The sequence below is a fragment of the Balaenoptera musculus genome, chromosome 5 (genome assembly GCF_009873245.2).
Source record: "Balaenoptera musculus isolate JJ_BM4_2016_0621 chromosome 5, mBalMus1.pri.v3, whole genome shotgun sequence".
In the NCBI taxonomy this organism is placed as follows: domain Eukaryota; kingdom Metazoa; phylum Chordata; class Mammalia; order Artiodactyla; family Balaenopteridae; genus Balaenoptera; species Balaenoptera musculus.
In genome coordinates this window covers 56,121,404-56,147,758 of record NC_045789.1, presented here as the reverse complement: position 1 = coordinate 56,147,758, position 26,355 = coordinate 56,121,404, and the positions used below count along the sequence as shown (strand labels likewise).

The 26,355-nt window shown below is 33.5% G+C and overlaps 1 protein-coding gene across 2 annotated transcripts in view; it reads right to left on the bottom strand.

The window, feature by feature from the left end:
• The window catches only part of EPHA5 (EPH receptor A5), a 313,822-nt gene that overhangs the window by 252,036 nt on the left and 35,431 nt on the right, over nt 1-26,355 (bottom strand). For both annotated transcript variants that reach the window (XM_036854002.1, XM_036854004.1), the window contains exon 3: nt 143-803. In XM_036854002.1, the coding sequence (XP_036709897.1) occupies nt 143-803 (661 nt within the window). The remainder of the gene's footprint in view (nt 1-142; nt 804-26,355) is intronic.

The following is a 26,355-nucleotide window of genomic DNA, read 5'->3' as shown; positions in this document are numbered from 1 at the left end:
AAGAAACCAAACTTGAAGAGAAATAATCTCCATAAATTAGCAAAGTAAAAGGTCGTTTGCTCATAATCACTGGAAGAAATACATATACATGATCCAACTGAAGATCATGACAACCCGTGCAGATCCACAGGTAAACTCTTACCTTGACAGGTGCCGTTTTTCTCTTCATATCCTGCCTTGCACATGCATTTCCCGATGGGCACGAGCCACTCCCCTTCAGCGCTGCAGTGCATTTTGGGTGGTTCATCTGTCACAGAATGGTTGACACAGGAGCCCGACACTTCAAGCAACTGTGAAGAATCAGCTCCAGTGATTGTGTCAGGGAAGACAGCCAAGTGTTGTACCACAGAAGGGCATTTTTTATAGTATACACGAACGGAAACGAGAGCAATGCAAGCACCCACATCTTGAAAAGCGAGATAAAATCCCTTTTTGCTTAGAGGTCCTACATCTCTGACCTCTGTATTCAGTTTCATGACACGGTCACCAAGATCAAGTTCTGTAAAGCTTTCATCGGCAGCAATGGTATCAATTTTGATGTACTGGTTTTCCTTGATGTTTCTCCCATTCTCATCTGACTCAAAGTAATACATGTTAAAAGTTTCCTTACAGGTCCCCAGCCCTCCAGGAAGACTGTTGCAGTCCCGCAGAGTAAACTTGAGTTCTATGAAGATTCTGGAAGCACCTTCGTTGGAGATCCAACTGGTCAAAAGCCAGTTATTTTGATTCTGTTCCATAACTTTGCATACTTGGTATGTGTGGATAGGGGCATAATTTTCATCAACTTCACCAATCTCTTCCCACTGGGTAATATAATAGAAGGACAAAAAAAAATTAAAAGACAATTAGAAAATAACCAGCAAAAATAGTCAAAGAAAACTAATTCAGGTGTAAAATTTCTGCATCCTCAATATACAGTATTGAGAGGAGCTAAACCGGGAAAATTTTTAAAAATTATTTCCCTTTTTAAATTACGTAAATAAAGTATTAGTCATTGTCTCCAATGTAACTCAAGCACGAGGACATGTGAATTATACTCCCCAGAAAAAATCATGTATTTCAGAGTAATAGTAAAAGAAAATTCAATCTGGATGTGATTAACAAGAAGCAGTGAAAGGCAAGTATATATATTTAGAAGAAAGTTTGAAAGAAAAAGGGTAGGTAAAGTTTGAAAGAAAAAAGGAAGTACAATTTGCTTTAAAATGACAATGAGAAAAAAAGCAGTAAATGTGGAAAAGAAGGGATAAAAATGTAACGTGAATCCACATTTATTTAACCCTGGCATGTTACAAATAACACAACAATGTTATAAAACTTGAAAGAAAATTCATTAGTTTAAAATTAATAACAAATGTTTATTTCATTGAACCAATCTGGTTAGGAATCTTTTACAATTGGATAACTAAGTGTTTATTCATACATTTATTCACAAATATAAACCTAGAGACAGACAGAAAATAGAGATAAAAACTATAGATTAGTAATATCGAGAGCCTTGTCATTTCAAATACTGAGACTTTTTTGTTATACATATCCTGGGAATGCATTATTCTTTCTTACCAATGCATTATTTTATGCACAATGACCTTAGAAGTTCTGAATATACACAGGATGTAGAAAAATTAAGTATGATTTATATAGCTTCCAAAATAATATTCAGCCAAAGAAGAGATCTAAACCTATCTCTTTCCTAGTAAAATACTATGGTTTTGAGAATGTCAACGCACCATACCACTTTCTAAACAGTGTAAAACCAGATTTTTCTTCTTCATAAAGGTTATTATAACAAGAAATTTTTAAAACCTGTCTACAATCTGTGTGAATAAAACTACATATAATTTTGTTTTAAATCTTTAAAAATTGTCCTGAAACACACAGAGCAATGAAACCATACATACTGACTTTCAATAAATCCAGAATGTGATTTCAGACATTAAGTATTAACTTCACAGAACCTCATTTAGTTAGACATGAAATTAAATGGAGCGTTATTTTTTGATTCTGTTGAAATGACAAAGATACGAAAATGTGGCATCACAAGGGATGCACATAAATCGTATACCTCAGATGGCCCCTCTCAGAGTTCTAGCTGCCATCAGACAGACAGAAATAAAAGGTCTGTCTGTTAATGAGGGAAAACTGCTGAGCTCCTTAAAATCACAGAGACATCAAGGTTGTATCTTACCTAACAACTTTCACATTAGGGTGTTACATGAAACCTTAGTTCATTCATTTAATCTCACTTTTGTCCTCTCTCAAAATTTATCTAAACTGTACTTAGCCTCTGATTTTCTAAACCAGCTTTCTCTCTCATTAAACTACTTACAGTTTCTTCCTGAAGCCATCCAGGTATCAATATGTTTATTATAAATGCTTAATGAATGTCATGATTAATATTTCATGGAAACAAGCACCTCAGCTAACCAAATGAAAACAACAAAAATGATCAACTTACTGTAAGAAGATTAATTAAATGTATTTTCTTTGCATTAGTAAATTGGAAAAGAGCATCGAAAAATTCTTCTCTGAAAAAGGAAAACCAAAATGCTACGTTATCTCTGTTTTAGATTCTCTTATTTTTTAATAGTCCTCCAATGCAAGATACAAACATATTTCAAATCCTTGGCCTTAAATCATTTATAGAAGACTCATTTCTGCATCACATATTCCAATAGGATCCTGCTAGCAAGTCAAAGGAATTGGACAAGTAAAAGGAATTGGAATAGGAGCATCTTCCAAGATTATAAGGCAAGCAATTCACAGTCTTTGTACAAAGTCCAAGGTACCACAAATATTATTAAAAATGCAAGCCAAGCAGCACTTGACAAGACAGCTTAATAGTTACTGCTTCGGGTGATAATTTCAAAGTATGTGCATAGGCATATCACTTCTCTGAATATTCTCAATTAAGAAGAGGAAAAACTGTAATTTTCTTTGATGTTAGGATTTTTATCATGGTGGGATTTTATGTATTTTTCTTTTCAAGTGTCCAAAATATAAATGAAGGCTCACATTCTCTATTTCTAATGCATGAATAGGAGGACTTTAATTTAAATAATTATGGCTATAAGCCATTCAGAGAATCAGAAAGGTAATATATACACATTTCCAATAAGTATCTGCTATTTGGACAAATACGCTAAGAAACAAGCAAGAATATTTCATCTATTTTAGATTGACCAGCTGAAATAAAACGTTGAATTCTTCAAAGTTTTCTTCCCTTTTAATACAAAGGAGACATCCTGCTGTCCTCAGCAAATATCTTATTTACGAAGAAGAAACAAGGAGATGAACAGAAAGTAATACTCATCAAGAACTTACGATCACAGCAGGTATATTCCTAGATGCTTTCGCAAATGTCATGTCAAGGAGATTACCGTAATTTAATGAAAGGCACAGACAGAAAACACAATATTTTCAGTTTAATTTTGTTGGATTCCTATGATCCCATGGTTTAATAAAATATCTGCTGACTACTACAAGCGAGGTGCCTGGGCATTTTGGAGGCACGGTCACTGAACATAATATGGTTGGTGTAGCTCTGTTCTTCAGGTCTGGCTACTCCTCAAGACCCACCCTTTGAGCCCAGGCTTTTTCTTTGTGTTTGCTTCCTCCTCATTCCTATTTCTTTGCCTTAATATTAAAGAACTGGTTACACACTCAGCTTGGGCTGACTTGATTTCTCTCTCAAATGCTTGGGCTTGCTCCTTTTCCCACTGGCCACTGAGAACTCCAAGTCAGGTGCATTCTAATCCCATGCCTGGCCAGGCATCACAAGTCAGCCACATTCATCAGAGAAGTGCAAAAGAAAAAAGACTTATTTTCATATCCATATGTGTATCATGGAGTTACCCACTTATCCTACCCAAAGCCATTAAGAACTATTTTCTCCCTGCCTGCCTCTCATTGCCCTATTAGGTTTCTTGCCCCAAGCTCCTATTGCCTCTTATCTTGTTAGCATTGATTTCATTTCCAATCCCCTAGCCTATACATCACTTCTTTTGCTTTCACAACTTAAAACACTGATTCAGGACACACAGCCTAAAGTAAAATCTCCCCTTACATTGTGTCCGCAAATACACGTAAAGAACCATCAAGCGAATGGAGTCGATTTTGACCTTTCAAGTTATGGGGGGTGCCTATTATCTAGTTCTGTTTTCATTATTATGCGTCTATACAGAGATTAATTTATTAAGGCTAAAGTACAGTGGTCAGAAACTTTGTAGTAGAGGCCTGCATATAAATACTTGACTGGTCTTGTACAGAGGAAAGATTATCAGCCTGAAGCTCTAGAATTAGTCCCAGCTCTTACAGTATCTAAATGTATAAACCAAGACTTAACCGCTGGCATACTGATTACCATAATCTCGAGTGAGAACTGAAACTCTCTATCCCAGTCATCTAATATCCAGTATAAAACATCAGAAGTGGCCTTAAAAGACCTGGTCCTATTGTTCATTTTAGAAATGAGAAAACCGAAGACCAGATTTTCCCAAGCTTGCAAAATACCACCCTGATACCATCTGAGCATCCCCTCTGCCTGTCTGTACCTCTGCCTTCTTATCAGCATGTCTCTGTCCTTGAAGTCTGGGTTTGCGTGTGGGATTCCTTGATTCACTGCATTGATTGCTACTCCACTCTGTTGATACTAAATTCACATTTTTTTTTCAAACATGATGTAACCATGAATAATAATTTTCTTTCTTTCTTTCTTTCTTTCTTTCTTTCTTTCTTTCTTTCTTTCTTTCTTTCTTTCTTTCTTTCTTCCTTTCTTTTCTTTCTCTCTTTCTCTTTCTTTCTTTTCTTTCTCTCTCTCTCTCTTTCCCTATATATAACTTAATACTCTAAACATGGATATGAAGGTAAAGACAATTTTCTTTTTCTCTACTATACCTCAGAGTCTGACACCACAGGACACAGAGTAGGGCACTCAGTAAATATTTTATAATGAATGAATTAATAACAAACACATACACATCCCTCCTAAGTCCAGAGATATATGTTAATATGAAATCTGAAATAATTCAAACATGGTAAATAAATGACTATATGATTTGCCTTTTGTTTTTGTTTGAAGAAAAATAAATTTTGTTCTCTGTAAATTGTCTGAACTTTATATATTCAAATAAAGGAAAGTTTATAAGTTCATATTTTTGAAAATTAGTCTTCAGTAAAAACCTCTAAAAAATTTATTTTAAGACATTTGCTTATTCCAATCATACAATTATTTTTAGTTTAGTTTTGCATATTAACCTATAGAACTCTTTTTCTTTAGCATTATGTTTTCCCAGTTATAACTTACAGCTTAGTTTAGATATGTTAGATATTTTTAGATATTTTTTAGCATGAAATGTTTTAACATATCAGTTTTTATTTTTCACTCACTAGCCTTCTTCAACATTCGATACAAATTAAAAGCCCAGGATGTAGCATATCAGTTAGTGGCACTATACCTTCTTTCCTATTTCAGTCAAACAACATTAGTACCATCTTAATGATTTTCTTCGGCAGAGCGATGTTAAAATATAGCTAGGAATCAACTGCTCCCAGCTTTACTCTGAAGTGTCCAAAGCATAACTTTGTAACAAACCTTGTTTACCACATAAATGCTTCTTTGAATATAGGGATAACTGTCCATTATCCTTTAATATCTCAATATTTTGTATAATGTATTTTGAAATGCTCCAAAAGAAACTAATTCTAGGCTTCTCATTTTATTTGAAATATTGTTAGATATCATTTATTTTTTATTTTCTTTGTGTGTGTGTAGTGTGTTTGCTAACTTCACTGAAGATATCCTGACCTCAAATTACTAATTAACTGTTGTTTTTAAAACAGTAGTACCTCTCCATGATCTTACAAATTGCCTGGGAAAGAGTTTGACTATGTGCTCAAATTCCGAAATCGGACATTTTACCCATTTTAACTAGTGAGCAAAACATTCCAATTGCTACCGCATCATATGTTTACCTAAAGTCTAGAATTTCTGGAAGCTTCCTGCTCTTGCAAAAATCAAATGAAATACAATATAAAAAATCAGAAACTTCAAACACACCAAAGATCTTTTGTTTTTCTTTCTATTAATGTCTAGTTTCTTATAGTAATTTATATTTTTAATATCAGATTTTTAGTTTCATTATTTCATTTTTTTTCAATTTTGCTATACTGATTAAAATTAGGTAAAATATACTCAAATAAGAACCTAAATGAATTGCTTATTTTCTCATTTTTCCCAGGTGCATGATAAACTATTACTAATATTCTTCCCCATAACACTTTATAAGACTTGCTATGTTTACATAAAATCATTATGTTTTTCCTCCCTGTTGGATGTACAATTGAGCTCATTTGTGTGTGCATGCAGAAGTTTGCCATTACCTAATACATTCAATCCAGGACAATTCCTCTGAGAGAAAATGAACCAGAAAAATCCTCAAAGAATAAGTGACTTAGGAACATGATTAATGGCAGAAAAAGTGAGGAATCCTATTATTGTTGGGGCGGACTTTCTTGTTTGTTCTTGCTACCTTTGATGTGTTACTGTCCACTAGAGGTCATTCCTCATTAGAAAGAAATACTGTATTATTAAGACCAGTGCATATTGAACACAAATATGTATCCCTAGTCCACCTGCTTGTCCAGCGGCTGCCCAAATGCTTAAACAGTGAGAGTCAAGTAGAGGACCAAACTTTACCTTGGGTCATAATGCTTTGAAAGAAATTTTATCGTAATTCAAAGGTAATCATGGAATGTGTGAAAACCTCAAGGCTATAATACAGTACAGGAAGAACAGGTCCGAGCTACAGCTAGTCAACCTACATTTGAGAAGATTAATTTTCTCATTACACACTATATGCGTGACATAATCATACAGAACACAGCCACATCATTTTGCAGAGGAGTAAACTGAGATCCAGAGAGACTGATCCACTAATTAGTGCCAAATTAATGTCTAAGATTGGAAGTCCCTGATATTAATTAACATTTGCTCCTTTTGAAGGGTTAAAATTTTAATGCATAAAATATACTGGCACATGAGGTCATTTTAACCAACAAAAGAGAAAATGTTTCGTTACCTAATGAACTAGGTATTTATGTTTCAAAAGATAAAGTTGTGGGCCTTTCTTGTAGAATTCTAGCACCCATCCTTCCTTGGTCAGTTTACTGACTTTTTGATCAAGACCACACAAGTCCATTGAGCAAGAGAAGTAGCTCAGTTTTTATGCATAACCACAAGGCAAAATGGTTTAAAAAGAAAGAAATATGTAGTAGTAGTTTCTGTTTCAGAAATTCAATCTCTTTAATAGCTATGGTTTTTTAGTAAACTAAATGTGACAAAATGTATCAACTTTCAGCAAAAATCATTTGAATTAATAATCTTGTTACACTTCCTCAATAGTATGTTAGTGGAAAAAAGGATTGCATCAAATAGGTGTTTGAGCTGTTTAAAGCATCTTTAAAATTCATGAGTATGATGTAGCAATATTGCTAGAAATGAGTCAATTAATTTTCTATGTATGAAATAAAGCTGAAGTCAATTACTTTATTGCCCATAGAATAGTACAAGTATTTATGGGCTCAAATTCAATTTGTGAAACAAAATCACTTGAGAAATATAGAGATGAAAACTTTCAAGTTTATATGAATACTTTCACAGGGTAATTTGTAGACAATTGAGCATCTGCTTACAACACTAAATATGAATGGTAAAGAGGAGATTTTTTTCACCTGGAAAAACAATTCATATTTTTTTCTGTAATGTTGCAGTCAGTATTTTTTTTTTTTCAAAAAGGAAAGAAAGAAAAAATATGGATTCTTTCTTTATTTATTCTTTAAAAAATATCCAAGCGCACAAGAAATGACTTAGAGACTGGAAAAATCAAAAGTACATTAGTAAAATATTGACAGAGAAGTTTATGATTTAAACAAAAAGGTATTTCTTAGAAAAATATTGTAATGAACATAATTTAAAAGCAAAAAAGAAAATGTACATGTAATGACTGTTTATATATTTGTTGTTATTCCACTTTAAAGAAGGTATATATTTAACAGTTTCACATTACATAAAATGTTAAAATATCTCATGAACACTTCAAGCTTTTATTTGGCTTTTTCTTGAAAAGTTTACTTAGGAAAACAAATTCAAACATCAACTTGTCAATAATAATTTTAAAAGGCAGAACGAGCTAGTGAATAGGTATGTTGAAATTAACAAATTAATAACTGAATTAAAATCTTAAGTGATCTATCAGTGTTTAATCAAAAGCAGTCCCATTAAATATGACATGTTATCTAGCTCGTCAGTAATTTTGTGCCATGAACTAAAATTTTAAAAGCAGCAGCTAAAAATAGATTTATAAACCACTGATCTAGTTTAGTTCCATTTTATACAATATATTGAGACACCTCCATTTTTATGCGATAGTAGCTTACCACTGTATATTTTCTATCCTGTTATACCAAGAGGTAGGCAGTCCAACATTTGATAACTTGTAAAACTGTGGTAATACAGATAATCTTTTGTGTACGATTACAAAAGTTCACATAGTCTGTGAGTTTATATCTTTCTAAAGAGATGACTGTGATCTCAATTACATATTTGCATAAGTAAAAGTGTAGATTTACCACAGAGATTTTAAGATCTAACGAGTCATACGTTTCTATGTTTCAGGGTTTCACAGTGGACACACACACACACACACACACACACACACTCACAATGAAGAATTCTTTCATGACAGTATTACAAGATGCTAGAAATGGTCCTCCGAGTGTTATTTAAATATACATGTTCTCAATAACACTTAAAAATTTTAGAGTGGCATTACTACTGTCTTTAATATAAATACTGTCCTATTATAAATAGCTAAGAATTATGTGGAGAAGCCTTCTTCTCAAAGCAATATGAAAGCTTCAGTAAATGAGGAAAAAAACTATTTCACTTGGGATTCAATTTAATGAAAATAAAGTAGATTAATCTCTGGTGCTAACCTCTGGTGCACTTAACATTTCAGGCAAAATAGATACAATTATACACTTACCATTCTGGCAAAAAAAAAAAAAAGATGTCAGTAAACCATTTGCAACTCTGGATTATTTATCCAGCCTATAAAATATACCAGAAAACATAATGTTGTCTGTGGTCTCTGGTCTTTATGCTGCCCTCATTTTTCAATAGAAGATACTACATTTCTGGTGTAGGCCTTCACAACAGCACCCATAATCAATTCCATATCTCATGTTAATCATGTTCTTGTAATCAGTGGCTATTCAACACAAATTTCCATCTCAGTTTTTGTTGGAAAACAGCCACATTAGGGCTTTGAGTTTATTCAAGTTTAAGTGATTATATTGCCATCATAGACTAAAGTTCACAGCATCCACTTGCCATAGCCGTATTACCAACACCGTAGAAATGGAGGGCGTCTACAGTTACTGTGTTGTCCAGTCAGAAGCTCGAACTTCCATACAGAACAACTTTATTTTTCAGAACCCCAGGGCTTCTCTCTTTGAGGTGGAAGTAAAAGAAGGAACAGCGAGGGATCCATTGCAGTTTCTTCCTTCTGAATTTGTTGAGTCTTTTCTGACCAAAAAACTGCTCTCAACAAAAATAGCTCCTTAAGTAAAATACACATTTTTACCAAAAACTTAATATGAACATTTTCAATGTTTAGTGATAGTTCTAAGATGGCAATTCCATATTTTTAGCATTCATTTTTACATGTTTTTGATCATTAGTTTAATGCAAATTTAATTTTGACCTACATTAAACTGTAGAGTTTTATAACAGGGCATGCTAGTTGAAGACAGTGATTGACTAATACTTATAGAAATTTTCTATCAACTCAATCTAAATATTTTGTTGCATTTTATTGAGGAATTTTTTTATTTGAGGATTACTGTGAAAATGGATTTTTCTGAGAGTGCTAAGAATTCTAGGCAAATATAAAACCTTTACAGCATTAGTGAAATTACAGCAGTAGGGAAGAGAAATCTTACGTTTGTTCTTCCTACTTGAATCTTCTGCCTATATTTTTTCCATATCTTCCTAGATTGTCGCTTAATCATCTTGAGGCCTTTTTTTCCTTACGTTAGTGACCACAAATGGGAATAGTGAAATTAATTTTGCATTGGGATTTTAATCTTGAAACTGAAACAAGTTTTTAATTGCCTTTTCCTCTGCTTATCAACACAGTCCCTTTCACCAATATATTCTAGTAATAGGAAGCATAAATGGAGCAAATGTAGATAACAGATAAGTTATCATACAGTTACATAGTTATCTAGTTATCGTACAGAAACATAGAATTTTTTAGCCTAAATAATCTTAGATAATATTTGATATTTCTGTATCTACTTGTAGAGGAGCAAACAGGACTCTGTATATGATAAAGGATATATCCATAATCACAGGAAATAATTGTCACTGACTTCCATTTATTGTTCTGTTTGCTACACAACTAATAGTTAATAACTAACAGATATTCTAGAAAGCTAAATAAAATGTTCAAAACTATACCTTGTCTTAGTATAAGGCCCAGATGAGGCTCAGGTTTCAGGTTTAGAAATATACAGAAAAAAAATTTGAGTTGGATTAAAAAGCATTGTTTCCTTTTCCTCAATTATAATCTAAATGCACAGTATTCTTTTAAATATACTAAAAATCAAATTAATGTGATGTTCCTTCACGATACTTGAATTTCATTCAGTTTTTCTTTTCTGTGAGAAAACTACTACTATTTTAGTAGAGACCTAATTTACACTTTAATTTTTTAAAGATTTTTAATCTACTTTTTTTACATTTTGTCTATGACAGTTACACAGAATGAATGATCATTCAAAATCTCCTATCTGCTGGTCTATGTAACCCTTTTTTTTAAATAAAAATGAAAGTCAAAATAGTATTTCAGTTCTTGAATGCTTATACATCTATTGTTGTAAAATGAAAGAAGCCCATGGTGTTGGCTGGAGTTTTGTTTGGCTAAAGACATGCTAAAACAGAAAAGAAATTAAGAGTTTCAGCAATAAGGAAAAATTTAAAGATATGTACTCAGAAAATGACCCAGGAAACTTGAGGAATCAGATAATGGATTTGTATTAACTTATAAAGGGCTCAATGCCTTCACCATATGTAGGAACAAAGAAAAACACAAGGTAATATGGTCTTCCCTCCTTACAGATAGGCAGGAGAAACAACAGGGAGTAGCATGCTTCAATACTTACATGGGTATCACTATGAACCAAGTCTCCATTTTTTCCATGATATATTGAAACTCATTAGGAAAAGCAATAGAGTAATTGTTAACCTCAGACACCGGTCTTAGAAAAACGATACTCCCCTTAATCAGGATATAGCCCAGTTTGAATAATGAAGACTGCCATCAAGTTTAATGAGGTTAAAGAAGAAAAGATGAAATAAAACCATCGGGGAACATCACTTGTTTACATAAATCGCCTCCTTCTTCACTTATGCTGGCTATGACAATATGCACCAACCTGGAAGACATCTAAGCTCAGGAGTGGCAAATACTACTGAGGCCAGAAGTAGGATAGAACAAACAAATATATTAAAATCTGGGCTTTAAACCATTTGAAATTTATACGATCTAAAATAGATAACTAGTGGGAAGCAGCCGCATAGCACAGGGAGATCAGCTCGGTGCTTTGTGACCACCTAGAGGGGTGGGATGGGGAGGGTGGGAGGGAGGGAGATGCAAGAGGGAAGAGATATGGGAACATATTGTATGTGTATAACTGATTCACTTCGTTATAAAGAAGAAGCGAACACACCATTGTAAGGCAATTATACTTCAATAAAGATGTTTAAAAAAAAAAAACCATTTGAAAGTGGAGATAAGATATCCATATTTGATTCTGCAATGCCAAATACAGTCACTGGCACATAGTAAGTGAATGATAATGCTTATGAATTAATAGTTACAGTCTGTTTTCTCCATTAGACTATGAACAGCACGGAGTTTGTCTTTCATTTCTCCAATTATAATGTACAAAGTACTAGGACAAAATAGATTTACAGTAAGTGTTATTTTGTTGAATAAATGAAAGAGAGCACCAAAAAGTGAGAAAGGTTCAGAAATCATAATCCAGGAAAAAAATTAAGATCCAGAAGCAGAAATAAAGTCAGGTTCCCAGGGATAAGAAGAAGAGTTCAAATACTGGGTTAATTCCAGAAAACCCTTTCACAGGGTTCTAGCATGCGATATTTTTATTAGGACTCCTAGCACATTGACACATTTAGTCGTGGACATCTTCTGAGTGTTTCTCTGTGTCTAGTACTGGGTTGTGCGTATCTGTGTGTCTGTATGTGGATGTGTTTCTGAGCATGTTAGAGATTTGGAAAAACAAAGGAAAAGTGCACCGGGCATGAACATTACTATCAGTACTCAGAGTTCAAAGGAGAGCCTATAGTCCATTAAGTTCTCAGATCAAAGTTTCACTTAGATTCTATTTTGCTGAAGCCTAAGGAGTACGATTAAACCTTAGCTGGGAATCTTAAGGTTAAAATTATTCAGTAAGGCCCAACTTGCTCTAGACATCCTCATATTAGTCCTATGTAATTGTAGTGTGTTCAGATTGCTTTATTCTACAGAAAAATAACTTTTTTTTTGCTTAGAATCAATTCTAAACAGTATTTTTTTGGTATACTCTTCAAAGATGAACTCTATACCTAGTACAGTTTTTTATTCAATCTACCAACTAGGATCTGGGCGCATGCCTTGAGTTACAAAGAATGGTAAACACCTTAGTAATGTAAAGGTTTTCTAGAAAAACACTTACACTTTAATTTGTTTATATGTTCACATATGGACTGGTGTGAATTTACGTTCAAGTCAGAGGAAACATGGCAGATTTCTTAAAACCCTGGACAAGAAGTTAAGTGTTTCAGTCTGTAAGTGAAGATCAAATTTTATATCATTTCCAAATGTTAACCAATGGACTGTGACAAAGTCTTCACTAATTCTTAAAGAAATGAGAAAAATGTAGTAGGTATTTCATAAAACTCAATTTGTTCAATTTAATGGATTATTCTTTATTTGGGGATTATATGCTTATATTTTTAGTATTAGAATTCTCTCTTTTAATGAAACATAAGTCATAATGGAGGGTAGTTTATGGGTTTTGATTTAGAGAGTGTTTTGAATTTAATTTTCAAATCACTGGTTGATCAGTGGCATAACTATTTTATATTCTAGGAAACGCCTGTTGGGTTTTGCCTATGAAAAGGAAGGAATGAATGATGTCTTCTAGAATGGACTTGGTCTGGCTTCTGAAGTAAACTGTGCACAGTACTTGAACTTCAAGTTCATGCAATTTCAATTATTAATAAGAGAAGAATGGCTGGTGTGTCATGTAGAAACTCAGGAAGGCTGCAAACAAATAGTATATTAAGATTTAATTTTAAGGGCATAAAGTCATTTTATGGCAATTTATTATCAACTGATTTGGATAACATGGGTTTAGGCAGTTTAGCTTATGAAAAGGTAGCACTCCCATAATATTTATAACTAACCTATCTGAATCTTGGAAATAATATCCCATAATAAAAAGCTTTTATTAAAAGAGGTTGGGCTCCTAGGTCGTAAGTCTTACAAAAAGCTATCAACATATGTAATATATAATTAATATATATGATATTGTTTCTATGAGCAGCACATTTAAGATATAACTGAGGAGGTCTGGTGCTCATAGCTCTTTTGCGACAATCCCAAGGATCTAAATCCATACTCTTATAAATGAGGAAATGTTTCTCTTCCTAACACACATTCATTTATTTATTCATTCATTCAACAATTACCTTGATCACCATATGCTCTGGAGACTCAACAGTGAACAATAAAGACAACTGCATGTTTCTTAAAGTATACCTATATTTAACATGTTATCATAGATGGCATACAATCATAAAATTAATATGATATAATATAACATAATACAATATAATTAATATAATATAATGTCAGGTTTATGATAAGTGCTAGAAAGGAAATATAAAGTCTCTCTTATACTCTTCCAAAATAGCTATATGAGGCAGGAGGCTCTAGGATTTTGGAAGTCAAAATCTAGGTATATTCAGAATAGCCACTCCATGGAGACTAAGGCATAAAAACTCTGGGGTCAGTAAAATAAATAAATGGACCTTAATCAAACTTAAAAGCTTTTTCACAGCAAAGGAAACCATCAATAAAATGAAAAGACAACCTATGGAATGGGAGAAAATATTTGCAAACAATGTAACAAAAAAGAAGTTAATATCCAAAATCTACAAACAGCTCATACAACTCAACAGCAAAAAAGCAAACAATCCAATCAAAAAATGGGCAGAAAACCTAAGTAGGCATTTTTGCAAAGACATACAGATGGCCAAAAGGCACATGAAAAGATGCTCTACATTGCTAATTATTATAGAAATGCAAATCAAAACCACAATGAAGTATCACTTCATACCAGTCAGAATGGCCATCATCAAAAAGTCTATAAATAATAAATGCTGGAGAGGGTATGGAGAAAAGGGAACCCTCCTACACTGTTTTTGGTAATGTAAATTGGTGCAGCCACCATGGAAAACAGTTCCCTAAAAAAATTAAACACAGAACTACCATATGACCCAGCAACCCCACTCCTGGGTATCTATCCAGAAAAAAATGAAAACTCTAATTCGAAAACATACATGTACCTCAATGTTCATAGCAGCACTATCTTCAATAGCCAAGACATGGAAACAACCCAAGTGCCCATCAACAGACGACTGGCTTAAGAAAATGTGTTGTGTTTGTGTGTGTGTGTGTGTGTATATACACACAATGGAATATATATGCATACAATGGAATATATATACACATAGTATACATATACACAATGGAATACTACTCAGCCATAAAATGAATGAAATATTACCATGTGCAAGAACATGGATAGACCTAGAGAATATTATTCTGAGTGAAGTAAGTCAGACAGAGAAAGACAAATATTATATGATATCACTTATATATGGAATGTAAAAATAATACAAATTAATCTATATACAAAACAGAAACAGGCTTCCCTGGTGGCACAGTGGTTGAGAATCCACCTGCCAATGCAGGGGACATGGGTTCGATCCCTGGTCCGGGAAGATCCCACATGCCGCGGATCAGCTAAGCCCGTGCACCACAACTACTGAGCCTGTGCTCTAGAGCCCGTGAGCCACAACTACTGAGCCCACGTGCCGCAACTACTGAAGCCCGCACACCTAGAGCCCGTGCTCCACAATGAGAGAAGCCACTGCAATGAGAAGCCCGCTCACCGCAACGAAAAGTAGCCCCGCTCTCCCCAACTAGAGAAAACCTGCGTGCAGCAACGAAGACCCAACGCAGCCAAAAATAATAATAAAAAAAAAAAAAAAAAAAAAAAAAAAGAAACAGACTCACAAACATAGAAAACAAACTTATGGTTACCAAAGGGGAGAAGGAGGGAGGGAAAAATTAGGAGTATGGGATTAACAGATATAAACTACTATACATAAAATAGGTGAGCAACAAGGATTTACTATATAGCACAGGGAATTATATTCAATATCTTGTAATAACCTGTAATGGAATATAGTCTGAAAAAATATAACAATCACTTTTCTGTATACCTGAAACTAACACAATATTGTAAATCAACTATACTTCAATTAAAAGAAAGACTTTGAGGTCAGTGGCTCCATGACTTCCTGATAGGTATGTTTCTGCCTTGTTATGTAATGGATCATACCTATTATTATGAGTGCCATAGAACAATATAACAAAAATTCTTAATGAAATCACATTAAAGATTGTGATACAGAGTATCTTGCTCTTAGAAACAAATGAACTATGTGTTTTAACAGCCATATGCTTTGATAGTACTATGGCAGCTATTATAAATAGCAATGAAAGTTTAAGGTTTTATTTGACAAAATTGCTAAATTCAAAGTAAAACTTTAGAAAATGCTAAAACTGCATATATTTGCACCATCGGTAACTAATGACTAATGGACAAAAAATTAAAGTAAAATCTATGATCTAACAGCTAACCTCACATTTCACTATTACCAGTTGTGATCAGATCAAAAACTAGGAAAATAGAATTTGGCCAAATAACCTGTAGAGATTTACGAAAATAGAGGTAAAAGTAAAGTGGAAATAATTGTCATACTTCAGGAAAAGTTAAATAGAAAGAGATAAAATAATTATAAGATAAAAATTTTATTGAATTATTTTAAATACAAAAATAATTTTTGGTGACATTCCAAAACTGAAAATTGAATGCTTTTAGGTTTATGTATCATTATTCAATGCCTTTCAGATTAGTGATTCACAAATTCACTGCAGAGTATGGTTACTACCCATTGGAGTAGTAGATAGGGCAACTGATTGTAGATGGGGGCAAGAACTTTCATTTACTGCTACTAAACAGTGCATTTCCTTTTAAAATCATAACAAAATAAACCCCATTGTTATCTCTCTCATAATATTCTAATAAATTTGAAAGTAGATGTTTTTAAGGACACAGATTATTGAAAATAATTTCATCTGTGAAACAGGAACAAATTTAATAGACAAACAGACATTTAAAAGCAACTGATGTAAAAAAAAAAAAAGGACATGGTTCAAAAGGATGCACCCAATGTTCATTGCAGCACTGTTTACAACAGTAAAACATGGAAGCAACCTAAATGTCCATCAACAGATGAATGGATAAAGAAGATGTGGTACATATATACAATGGAATATTACTCAGCCATCTAAAAAGAATGAAATAATGCCATTTGCAGCAACATGGATGGACCTGGAGATTATCATACTAAGTGAAGTCTAAGTGAAGTAAGTCAGACAGAGAAAGACAAATATGCTATGATATTGCTTTTATGCAGAATCTAAAAACATGATATAAATGAACTTATTTACGAAACAGAAACAGACTCATAGACTTAGAGAATGAACTATGGTCACCAGGGGAGAAGAGGGGAGAGGGTTAGATTGGGAGTTTGGAATTGACATGTACACACTGCTATATTTAAAATAGATAACCAACAAGGACCTACTGTAAAAAATAAATAAATTAATTAATTAATTAAATAAATTAATTAAAACAACTGCTGTAAAAAAAGTCATTGATATAGATGAAATGACCACCTTGGAGTTCAGTGTTTATTGCACATGATTGTTTTTATTAACTACAGCACTAAACATATTTCAGATTTAGATAACTAAGAAAAGATTTTCCCTTATGATATTAAGCTCTATTAAGATTTCCCTTATGTGATCTCCTACATAAATTACTGAATATTAAAGAAAGACACAAATCTCTGTTATAGAGGGAAATCTATTAAATGTAATAATAGACAGATAATAGAAGAAAAAGCTGTGTAAAGAGAATTATTGTGCCTGTGATCTATTTTTTTCTGAAACTGCCAATTTATCAAACACAATATATAAGATGATTACTTGCCTTTTTACATGTGTATAGAAAGCACACATCTATGAAGAATTTTCATATATTCCGTATGCACCTCTTGTCATGTGCAGAGGCAATCACATACTATGTAACACAGGAGGTAAACTAATCTCCTCCAGTCATCAAGTGATACCAGCTATAACATTCAGAAATATTAAGATATCAAGCATTTAAACAGTGCTTGTATTTCTCTCCCAGTTCTCCTATGAGGTATGTCAATATTCTCATCTCTAGAAAGATTTAGTAATTGACCTACTTGATCTAATTCACAGAAGGAGGCCATTGCAAAAATGAGCTAAATTTAAAAATCTGCTTGTCTCTGTGGTTGTAGCTACATGATAAGAAATTGTCCACAATATAATAGCTGATTCAATTTATAGTTAAAAATAAGTAAATCTGATTTTGGCATCACCAATTACACAGACAACACCCAGGATCCAGTATGTGGGTTTGTTAGCAGTTGTTATAATATTTATTTAAAGAAAGTATTTCAATAAATGTTAATATCACATAAATATGTCACACTTTGAGTGACAACTTATATTTTGAAAAGAGGCATTATGTAAAACATGGCTTGACACAAATTTGTCACTGGCAATGGAGAAATAAAACATGAATTTATTGCAATAATGAAAAATACTTTTGAACTTCTGAGGTTTTATAAGTACCGCAGTAGAAGCCTAACATATCATTGAATATACAAATTGCTCACCAGAGTCCACAGACAGCATTGCTATTAGCTACTTCATTATTTTGATAGAATATTTAATGTTACACATCTGTATTTGGAGTTCAAATTTCATTGTTAAAAACTATTACAAGACTTGAACTTCTTTATGTATTTAATTGTATAATGATATAATCTCCAGCCCTAGCACTTGTTTATTAAAAAAGTCAATGAATAACTTGCATCTTTGTATCCTGAGTGTCTAGTATAATTCTAAGCACTTAGTTTGATGGATAAATATTTGTTGGAGGAAATGATGAACAAATAAACTATTCAAGAAATTAAGTTCAAAAGCATGATTTCAAAGTTATATGCAAACTCATATAATCTCAAATAAGTGTTATTTAGAAAATCCACTTGTGCATGTGTGATGCTCAGATTAAGGGAAAAGTTACACTGTTTTTTTAGAAGACATTCATTCAATATAACTTTCTGTGGGATTTTACACACATCTGTGTAAAAAATCTGTGGGATTTTTTTTTTTTTGTCCATAAAATAATCGTCGCTTTATACATAACGCCTGAAACAACAACAAAAAGCTACATCTTAAATATGAATAAACCCTGAAGGTCCCATCCCTCCAGACATTTTTCTCTGCACAAAATGCTTCATTCTCTATCCTACCATGTAGCAACAGATGATATTATATAGATGTGTAACTAGAGCTAATAAATTATTATTTATTTATGAGCTAAATAAATTGTTTTGTTTCTCATTTATGTAAATGAAAAGGGAATTTCTCTCATTGACCCTTGGAAAAAGTAGATCTGAAATCCTCTCCAACCATAGCTTGCATATCTAAGTCACCTAGTCTCTGCAATAAGAATGTATAATAATCCTAATAAGCCTATAATAAGCCACATATTAGAAACTAATATGGTGGTAATTTCCAGTAATAGACTAGCTAGTTGTTATTATGGTGCCTTAGACAAAATTTCCAGGCATGTGTAAGAAAGTGATTCTTAGGCACTGTTCCATATGTCATTATGACAAAGGGAAAAACATATATTTCTTTATTCTTATTTCTCTGTTATCACTGCATCCATATGTTTTAAAAAGAAAACAAGTTCTTTGAAAAAAATGTTTCCTAAACTATGTTCTGTTGAACATTCTTCATGAAGATGTTCATACATATAGTGGGTAAAATGTTTCTTGATCAAATTATTTGGGAGACTTGCATGGTCATTAATCTACAAAGGCTTAGTATAATGCAATAAGTAGAGAAATATGCTAATTCTACTTCATTTAATATTTTTGAAACTTACTTGGGTATAAAACCCCTTTGGCTTAACACATGAATTTCCTGTTTCAGACAATCTATTAAATCTACTACTCTACTAAAGTAAAACATCAATTTGGGAAATATTAAGCCTCAGTTGAGGAGTTTTAGCCCTCCTTAAGTTATCTGCACCCTAAAAGTCTGTCTTGTTTACTAAATACATATTCATTTTATGGGATGTGTAGTTTGAGCAGGAGAGAGAGATCTCCCATATTTTCACTGCCTTTTCTGTGGCTGACCACATTATACCTTATTACACCTTTAGAAAAATAGAAATTGGCACCTGTCTTAGTTCAGCCTGCTTTAACAAACACTACAGACTAGGTGGTTTAAACAACAAATATTTATGTCTCACAGTTCTGGAGGCTGGGAGATACAAGAGCAAGGCACCAGCAGACCTACTGTCTGATGAGATTCTGCTTCCTGGCTTGTAGATGGACACTTTATTGCTGTATCCTCATGTGGCTGAGAGAGAAAAAGAGAGGAAGCAAACTTCCCCTGCCTCCTATAAGGGTACTCAACCCATCTTAAGGGTTATACTCTCTTGATTTTACCTCCTGAAGGTCCCACCTCCTAATACCATTGCATCATGATTTCAACATATGAATTTGAGGAAGACACAAACATTGCAAAGATAGTAAATAAGAGAATCTTAATTTCAACATTTTACTGTGTATATGATATTGTAACTTCATGCTCATTTCTACTTTCAAAGAACACCACAACATATATTATATGTACATGTCAGGAATAAATTTCAGTGCACTAATGAATAAAGCTACCATGAAAATTACTGGTGATTGGCTAGCTAGAAAACACTCTCAACATCTGATGACATTATAGTTACCTTTCACCTTCCAGATTAATGACATGCTAATATTACTTTTCGGAACCATTTTAATCTTCCTGACATTAGCATTGAAATTATATGCTACTTTTATCATAATAACCTCAATCTATATATTTTACAAATGTAGAAGTATTGCAAAATTATAAGATGATATAAATGCAATATATTTTCACTGTTAAATTACCTTTAAAAATCCCATTATTCAATCTGGCATCAAAATAAAGCAAACAGTAAACCAGAGAAGCTTGTTTAATGAAGTGAGTTTATCTCTCAGGATTATACTCATCGTTATGCCTTTACTGGTGAAGACTGGAACTATTTGTGACACAAAGTGAATAATCCTCCATTATTTAAATAATTTGTAATCACAGCACAGCCCGTGATTCTTCGGCTTATTACATATTTGCATGTTATAATCAACTAAAATTCATGCATGCCCAACTATACAAAGCTCTGTTTAAAATGAAACTTCTCCAACAGCTTTGGCAGCTGTCCTGTCTGGATGTATATAACGTGGAGTGGAATACATGAAGGATTCATGAAGCATATGCACACCATTTCTATTATATATGTTCTAGATCGAATGTTAAGAAATAAAGCTGAATTGGAAGGTATATTCTGAATAAGTTCAGATTCATAACCTATGGCATTAAATATTCACAGTAACATTTTGGAAGCATTGAAATCACATAAGGCAATCCCACATAAGAAAAGCATTAATTTATCTTAAAGATTGTAAAAACTATTACTCAACAGTAAAGACTGCCTTACTCTTTTGTTTCTATATTTTTGTATCTATAACTTGCTTCTAAACAAGAGATTTGGCTTATGATGCAACATAGGGACTTTCAGGACCAGGTCAGCAAACACAAGGGTGATTTTCTTGGCCTCTAAGGAAACAATGAGCTTATAGGATGCTGTTAGTCTTCTTACTCATAATAACTAGATGTATACTGAAATACGCAAAGAAGCATGGAGGCGCATAGATATTTGTCTTACAGAACAGAATGATGATAATCAAAAGATGTAGAATCACTGATTACAATGAAGTCTAAAATATAAAAATAGTGGGACATATAATAGTAAGATTTTAAATAAGTCAAATAGACCAATTAAATATGATTATCAAATAGAATTTAAATAAATCAAAGAGACCACTCAAATAAAATTATTGAATGCTGGGTAAAATTCATACGCATTGTAGAAATCAGGCTTTAGAAACATGATGGAAATTATGTATTGAAACAACTAATTTCACTGCAAATTTTTGGAATAAACATTTCACATTAGTAATTATTTTTATAACTAAATAAATTTTATATGAGAAAACGGCTTTATACTTAGGGAAATGCTTCCTTATCAGAATTCCTAAGAGACACTAATTGAGATGACACCAACTTTTTTTTTTTTTTAAGCTGCTCTCCTTATAGCAGAGATGGTCACCAACAGCTAGAGCTACACTTATACTGTATGATTTTACCCTCCTTCCTCAATCCAGCTGGGTATATATGAATCAGTGATGGTCAGCAGAACCAAGTGGAAATCTTTTTATGTGGAATTTGGAACATCCCCAGTCAGCCTGAGCTGGTCTTTTAAATACAGGCAATCAAATTTGGAATTGTGTGAAAGCCATGTGAAACTGAAGCAAAGAAATCTGGTTTGCTGAGAGAATAACAAAGAAATGACTAGTCAAAGGTAGGAACCAGAGAGAGGCGAACATCAGATCATGAAAGGTTGGCCAATCCCTTGGTTTCATTTTTTTCAAGAACTCAATTGATATTGGGTTCTGTGAGTTAAACAGGCATCATGCTAAACATTGCATCATTATCTCATTCTAATAGGCATAAGAACATTGTGCAGTGGGTAGTATTATACATAATTTATAAATGAGGAAATGGAGACACAGAGTAACTAACTTGCTACACATTAGGTAGTAAGGTGTGGAGTTAGATTCTGAATCTAGATTAGCTGATTTCAAAGTCTCCATGTTAACCATAATGCCTTTAAGGAGGCAAATATGTATACAAATTAGTAATTTGGATTGAACTCAATAGAGAGGGGGGCCCAGAGTTGTGTATATGTTTGTGCAGACTGTGTATTTCACAACTCTAGGAGACATCATTCAAACTTATCTGATTAGCTGAGGAGAGGAAGTGAGTCCTGTATATCAATGTAATCTCACTATTTGGCACATAACAGTCTTTTGGTAAAATTAATTGTATAATAAAAATAAAGTATTCTTGGTTCAAGCTTACATGACACCAAGTAAATAAGAACCCCTAGATCCAAACTTTGGTGTATCTTTTTACTATTCTATTTTAGCCAAAAATGTATAGCCTTTTGCATCTAAACAACCACCACTTCCTAAAGATTCAGATGCCTAGTTATGTATCAATCAGTGGCAGATGCGATTAATGCGAATTTATATTTGAGGCATAGAGCAACGTGCTAGAGATAACAACATAAAGGTCTTTACACTAAAGAAGCTTACAGTAGTCATACACAAACAATGGTAACACTATAAATATCTAATTTTTAGTGTGCTCAATACACAGGAAGTGCTGGGTTTTGATTCAGCCTAGGAAGTGGTCACCTTTCCAGGTGGTAATGGAAAGTTTCATGCTGTATAACTTAAACTGGGCTTTGGAAAAAATGATTAGTATTAAGATGGGTTATATGGAGGGTGGAAGGTGAAGTATTTCAAGCAATCCGTGCAAAACACTAGAGGTAGAAATTTATATGAATCTTTTGGGGATTTAAGAAGAGAGAAGTCAGTTCATTTGGGGGGAAATGTGTTGGGATATAAGATCACAAAGATACCAGCCCCAGGCTCCAGAGGACAGAGATTCCAGGCTGAGCAGTATGGACCATCATTTTCTGCATTAGTGCAAGAGTGGCATAAAAGAAAAATAAGAGAGAGAGAGAGAGAGAGAGAGGGAGAGAGGGAGAGAGAATAAGGCAATGAATAGCAAAAGCCTCAAAAAACTTCAAACCCGAGAGGAGTCTTGAGCATTCTCTCTCCCTGTGCTGCCTTTAATGGAAATAATCAACAGGAATGCTGGATGATTACAGTATATATTTTCTCTGTGGGAGAGGGAGATTATCTACTCAGAACCATAAAGCATTTTGCTTGCAAAATTAATTCAAATTGGCTTGCATGGGAGCACTGTCACATGAACTGAAAACAGCTGAAGAATGGTTTAAAAAAAAGATCATGATAAACAGCAATCAAACCACTAGGAAAATATCTGGTGTTTGGCCCCTGGGGACCTCTGCAAAGCCATTTTATTTAACATCTTCATTAATGAATGGGAAGATGAGAGTAAAAAAAAAAAATCATTATAGTCACATATGGAAACTGGAGCAAATATCAGTGAGAGCAGAGAATTTTTTTTCAGAAGAAGAAGGATTTTAGGTCCAGATTTTACAAGGAGTAAGTCATTTCACAGAGAAACCTCTAGATAGAGACCCAGAAATCTCCATATACGTAATGGGGAAAAGGAAAACATGAGTACCCAATATAAAACAGGTGGGAATAATATTGGGAAATGGCTGTTTGAAGTAAGTGGGTGCACAGGTGTCTGACATCACAGGTAAGGTGACAGTAACATATATAACTCTTTAGAAATAACCTGAAACTCTGTTCACATGTATGCTCCCGGCTTCTTATACAGACCAATAGAGAATGTCATCCAAAAGGAGCGGATCAGGAGAATTAAGTGTTTGGGTAGAAAGCTAGTCTAGGTGATGAGTATGGATAACATAGCTGTACACACTGTGATCTGGAGAAAAAATAGATAGGGGTTGGGATGGAGGGAAAAAGGATTTTACAGCATGATCTGCTAATGGAAGAACAGTTAATCTTTGAACCATACTTTCCTGAGGAAATAAGACTTAAACTGCAGTTTGAAGGATGAGGTCTTTAGCTAGCCTATTGCAGTTAGGGTAAGAAGAAGGATTAACAAGAGGATATCATGAATAGAGGCCATTTTCCAGTTTATGTTTGTGAGTTGCCCTATAATGCAGGAGTGTTTTGAGAGACTGTAAAGAAGAAACTGTAGGCACTGTTTTATAGTGACTTTAAGTATATAAACAGAGTGACACCTAGTAAACAAATAATATATGCATGTCTCAATCCTACCTTGCATGAATGCACTGTGACTGTTGCTAATACATTCAATATATAGCAAAGGCGAAATACAACATTTGTCTCACATGCCAAAGCAGAACTGCACACTTTAAAAAACTTTCTTCATAATTGCTTAGTTTCTATATGGGAAATCTAAGTGCGAAACTGTGCTTCATCTAAACTTCAGTGTATGCTAAATGACTGTCTTGAATTCCTTAAATTATTTATCTTAATTACCTTGCGGGTTGGGTGTGCTTTTTGTTTTTCTAAAAAATAATGAATACAAAGCTACTTTGGAATAGGATTGTTCTTCATTATACTGGCATTTGCATTATATAGTATAATATCCATTCCCTTTAGAATTCTTTTCCATCACTGTCCAAATAAAGAGCTTTTCTATATCCACTAATGTGCTCTTTTTTCCCCCACTTCAGCATAACTTTAATCTTTATTAGCCTCTCCATGCTCAGTGTGGGCCTCAGTGCTTGTCATTATCTTTCCTCTCCTTTGGTAGAAAGCAAAGCCAAAACAAGGTTCTGGCAAAACATCCTGATCATAACCAAAATATATGAGATTAGCAGGGTTCAAATACTTCTCCTCATTCTTTGCCTTTAAGTTTGGGGAGGAGGAATCACACACAAAACCCTCACATACACTTTTACCAAAATCTGAGTATCAGAATAGAAAATCCAGTTTAAGTTTCTCTTGATGCAAGAGAATCCACATAAAACACTGATGGTGGATTCACAGTCCATTTTGAGTAATCTAAACCTGAGTTATTTTCAACTTCAAAAGTAAACACAGGTTCTCTGTCTCGAAGAAATCAGAAAATAGAACAAACTGACACTAAGACAAGAAAAGCCATAAACTCCCATTTTGAAGTGACTTTATGTAAGGACTATTGCTTGTTCTTTCTCCCCTAGGCAGAGAGCAGCTTACTCTGTCTCCATTTTAGTACAAATATGATTTAAGTCAATATTCTGAAATCTCTCTCAAGTTAATAAGTTATTTTGAATGATCCTAATACCCCCTAAGATCAGCATAGGAAAAGACTGCAAAAATAATGTTTATCTTCTTTGAATGGAATAGGAAAAGAGAGCAAAAATAAAAGCAGAATTTGCAATACGATTCAGAGGTGACAGCCAGGGGAATGTGGTGGCTTGCCCACTGGGTGAACAGGAAGTACAAAGGACTCAGTGGGGAAAAGGCTTTCCACCAAAGCAAAGAAGGAGGTCTATCTTGTGATCTTTTGTAACAACAACATATGGAAAAAGAGCAATAGTGAAATTTCTAAGGCGTTAAGAGCATAATCTGCTCTAAACAAACACGATAGCCATTCATTTTATTCTTATAAGAATGTTTTGAAAACACTTGCTCAAAATTTCCAGGAAACAATGCTATTAACATGAATGATCAGACTATATAAATTAATCAACATTAAATGTTCCGGAAGGTGAATGAAATAACGCTACTGTAATTAGAAGGAAGCAGAGTACATCTTCAGGGTGTGTACAGATAGGACAGGGAATGTACTGTATGATACTGCAATGGTAAACACATGTTATTATGTATTTGTTAAAACCCAGAGAATGTACAAGAGAAAGAGTGAACTTTAATATAAACCTGGAATTTACCTAATAATAATGTATCAACGTTGCCTGGTCTATTGTAACAAATGTGCCACACTAATGCAACATGCTAATAGTGAAAAAAGGGTAAGGAGGATATTGAAGTTGTGTATAAGAACCCTGCATACTTTCTGCTCACTTTTATGCAAACCCAAAACTTCTCTAAAAAAATTAAGTATATTAATTTTTAAAAATAAGGCAATGGTTAAAAAAGTAACAAGTATTTTAAGACAAAATCTCATGTAAATATAAAAAAAAGAG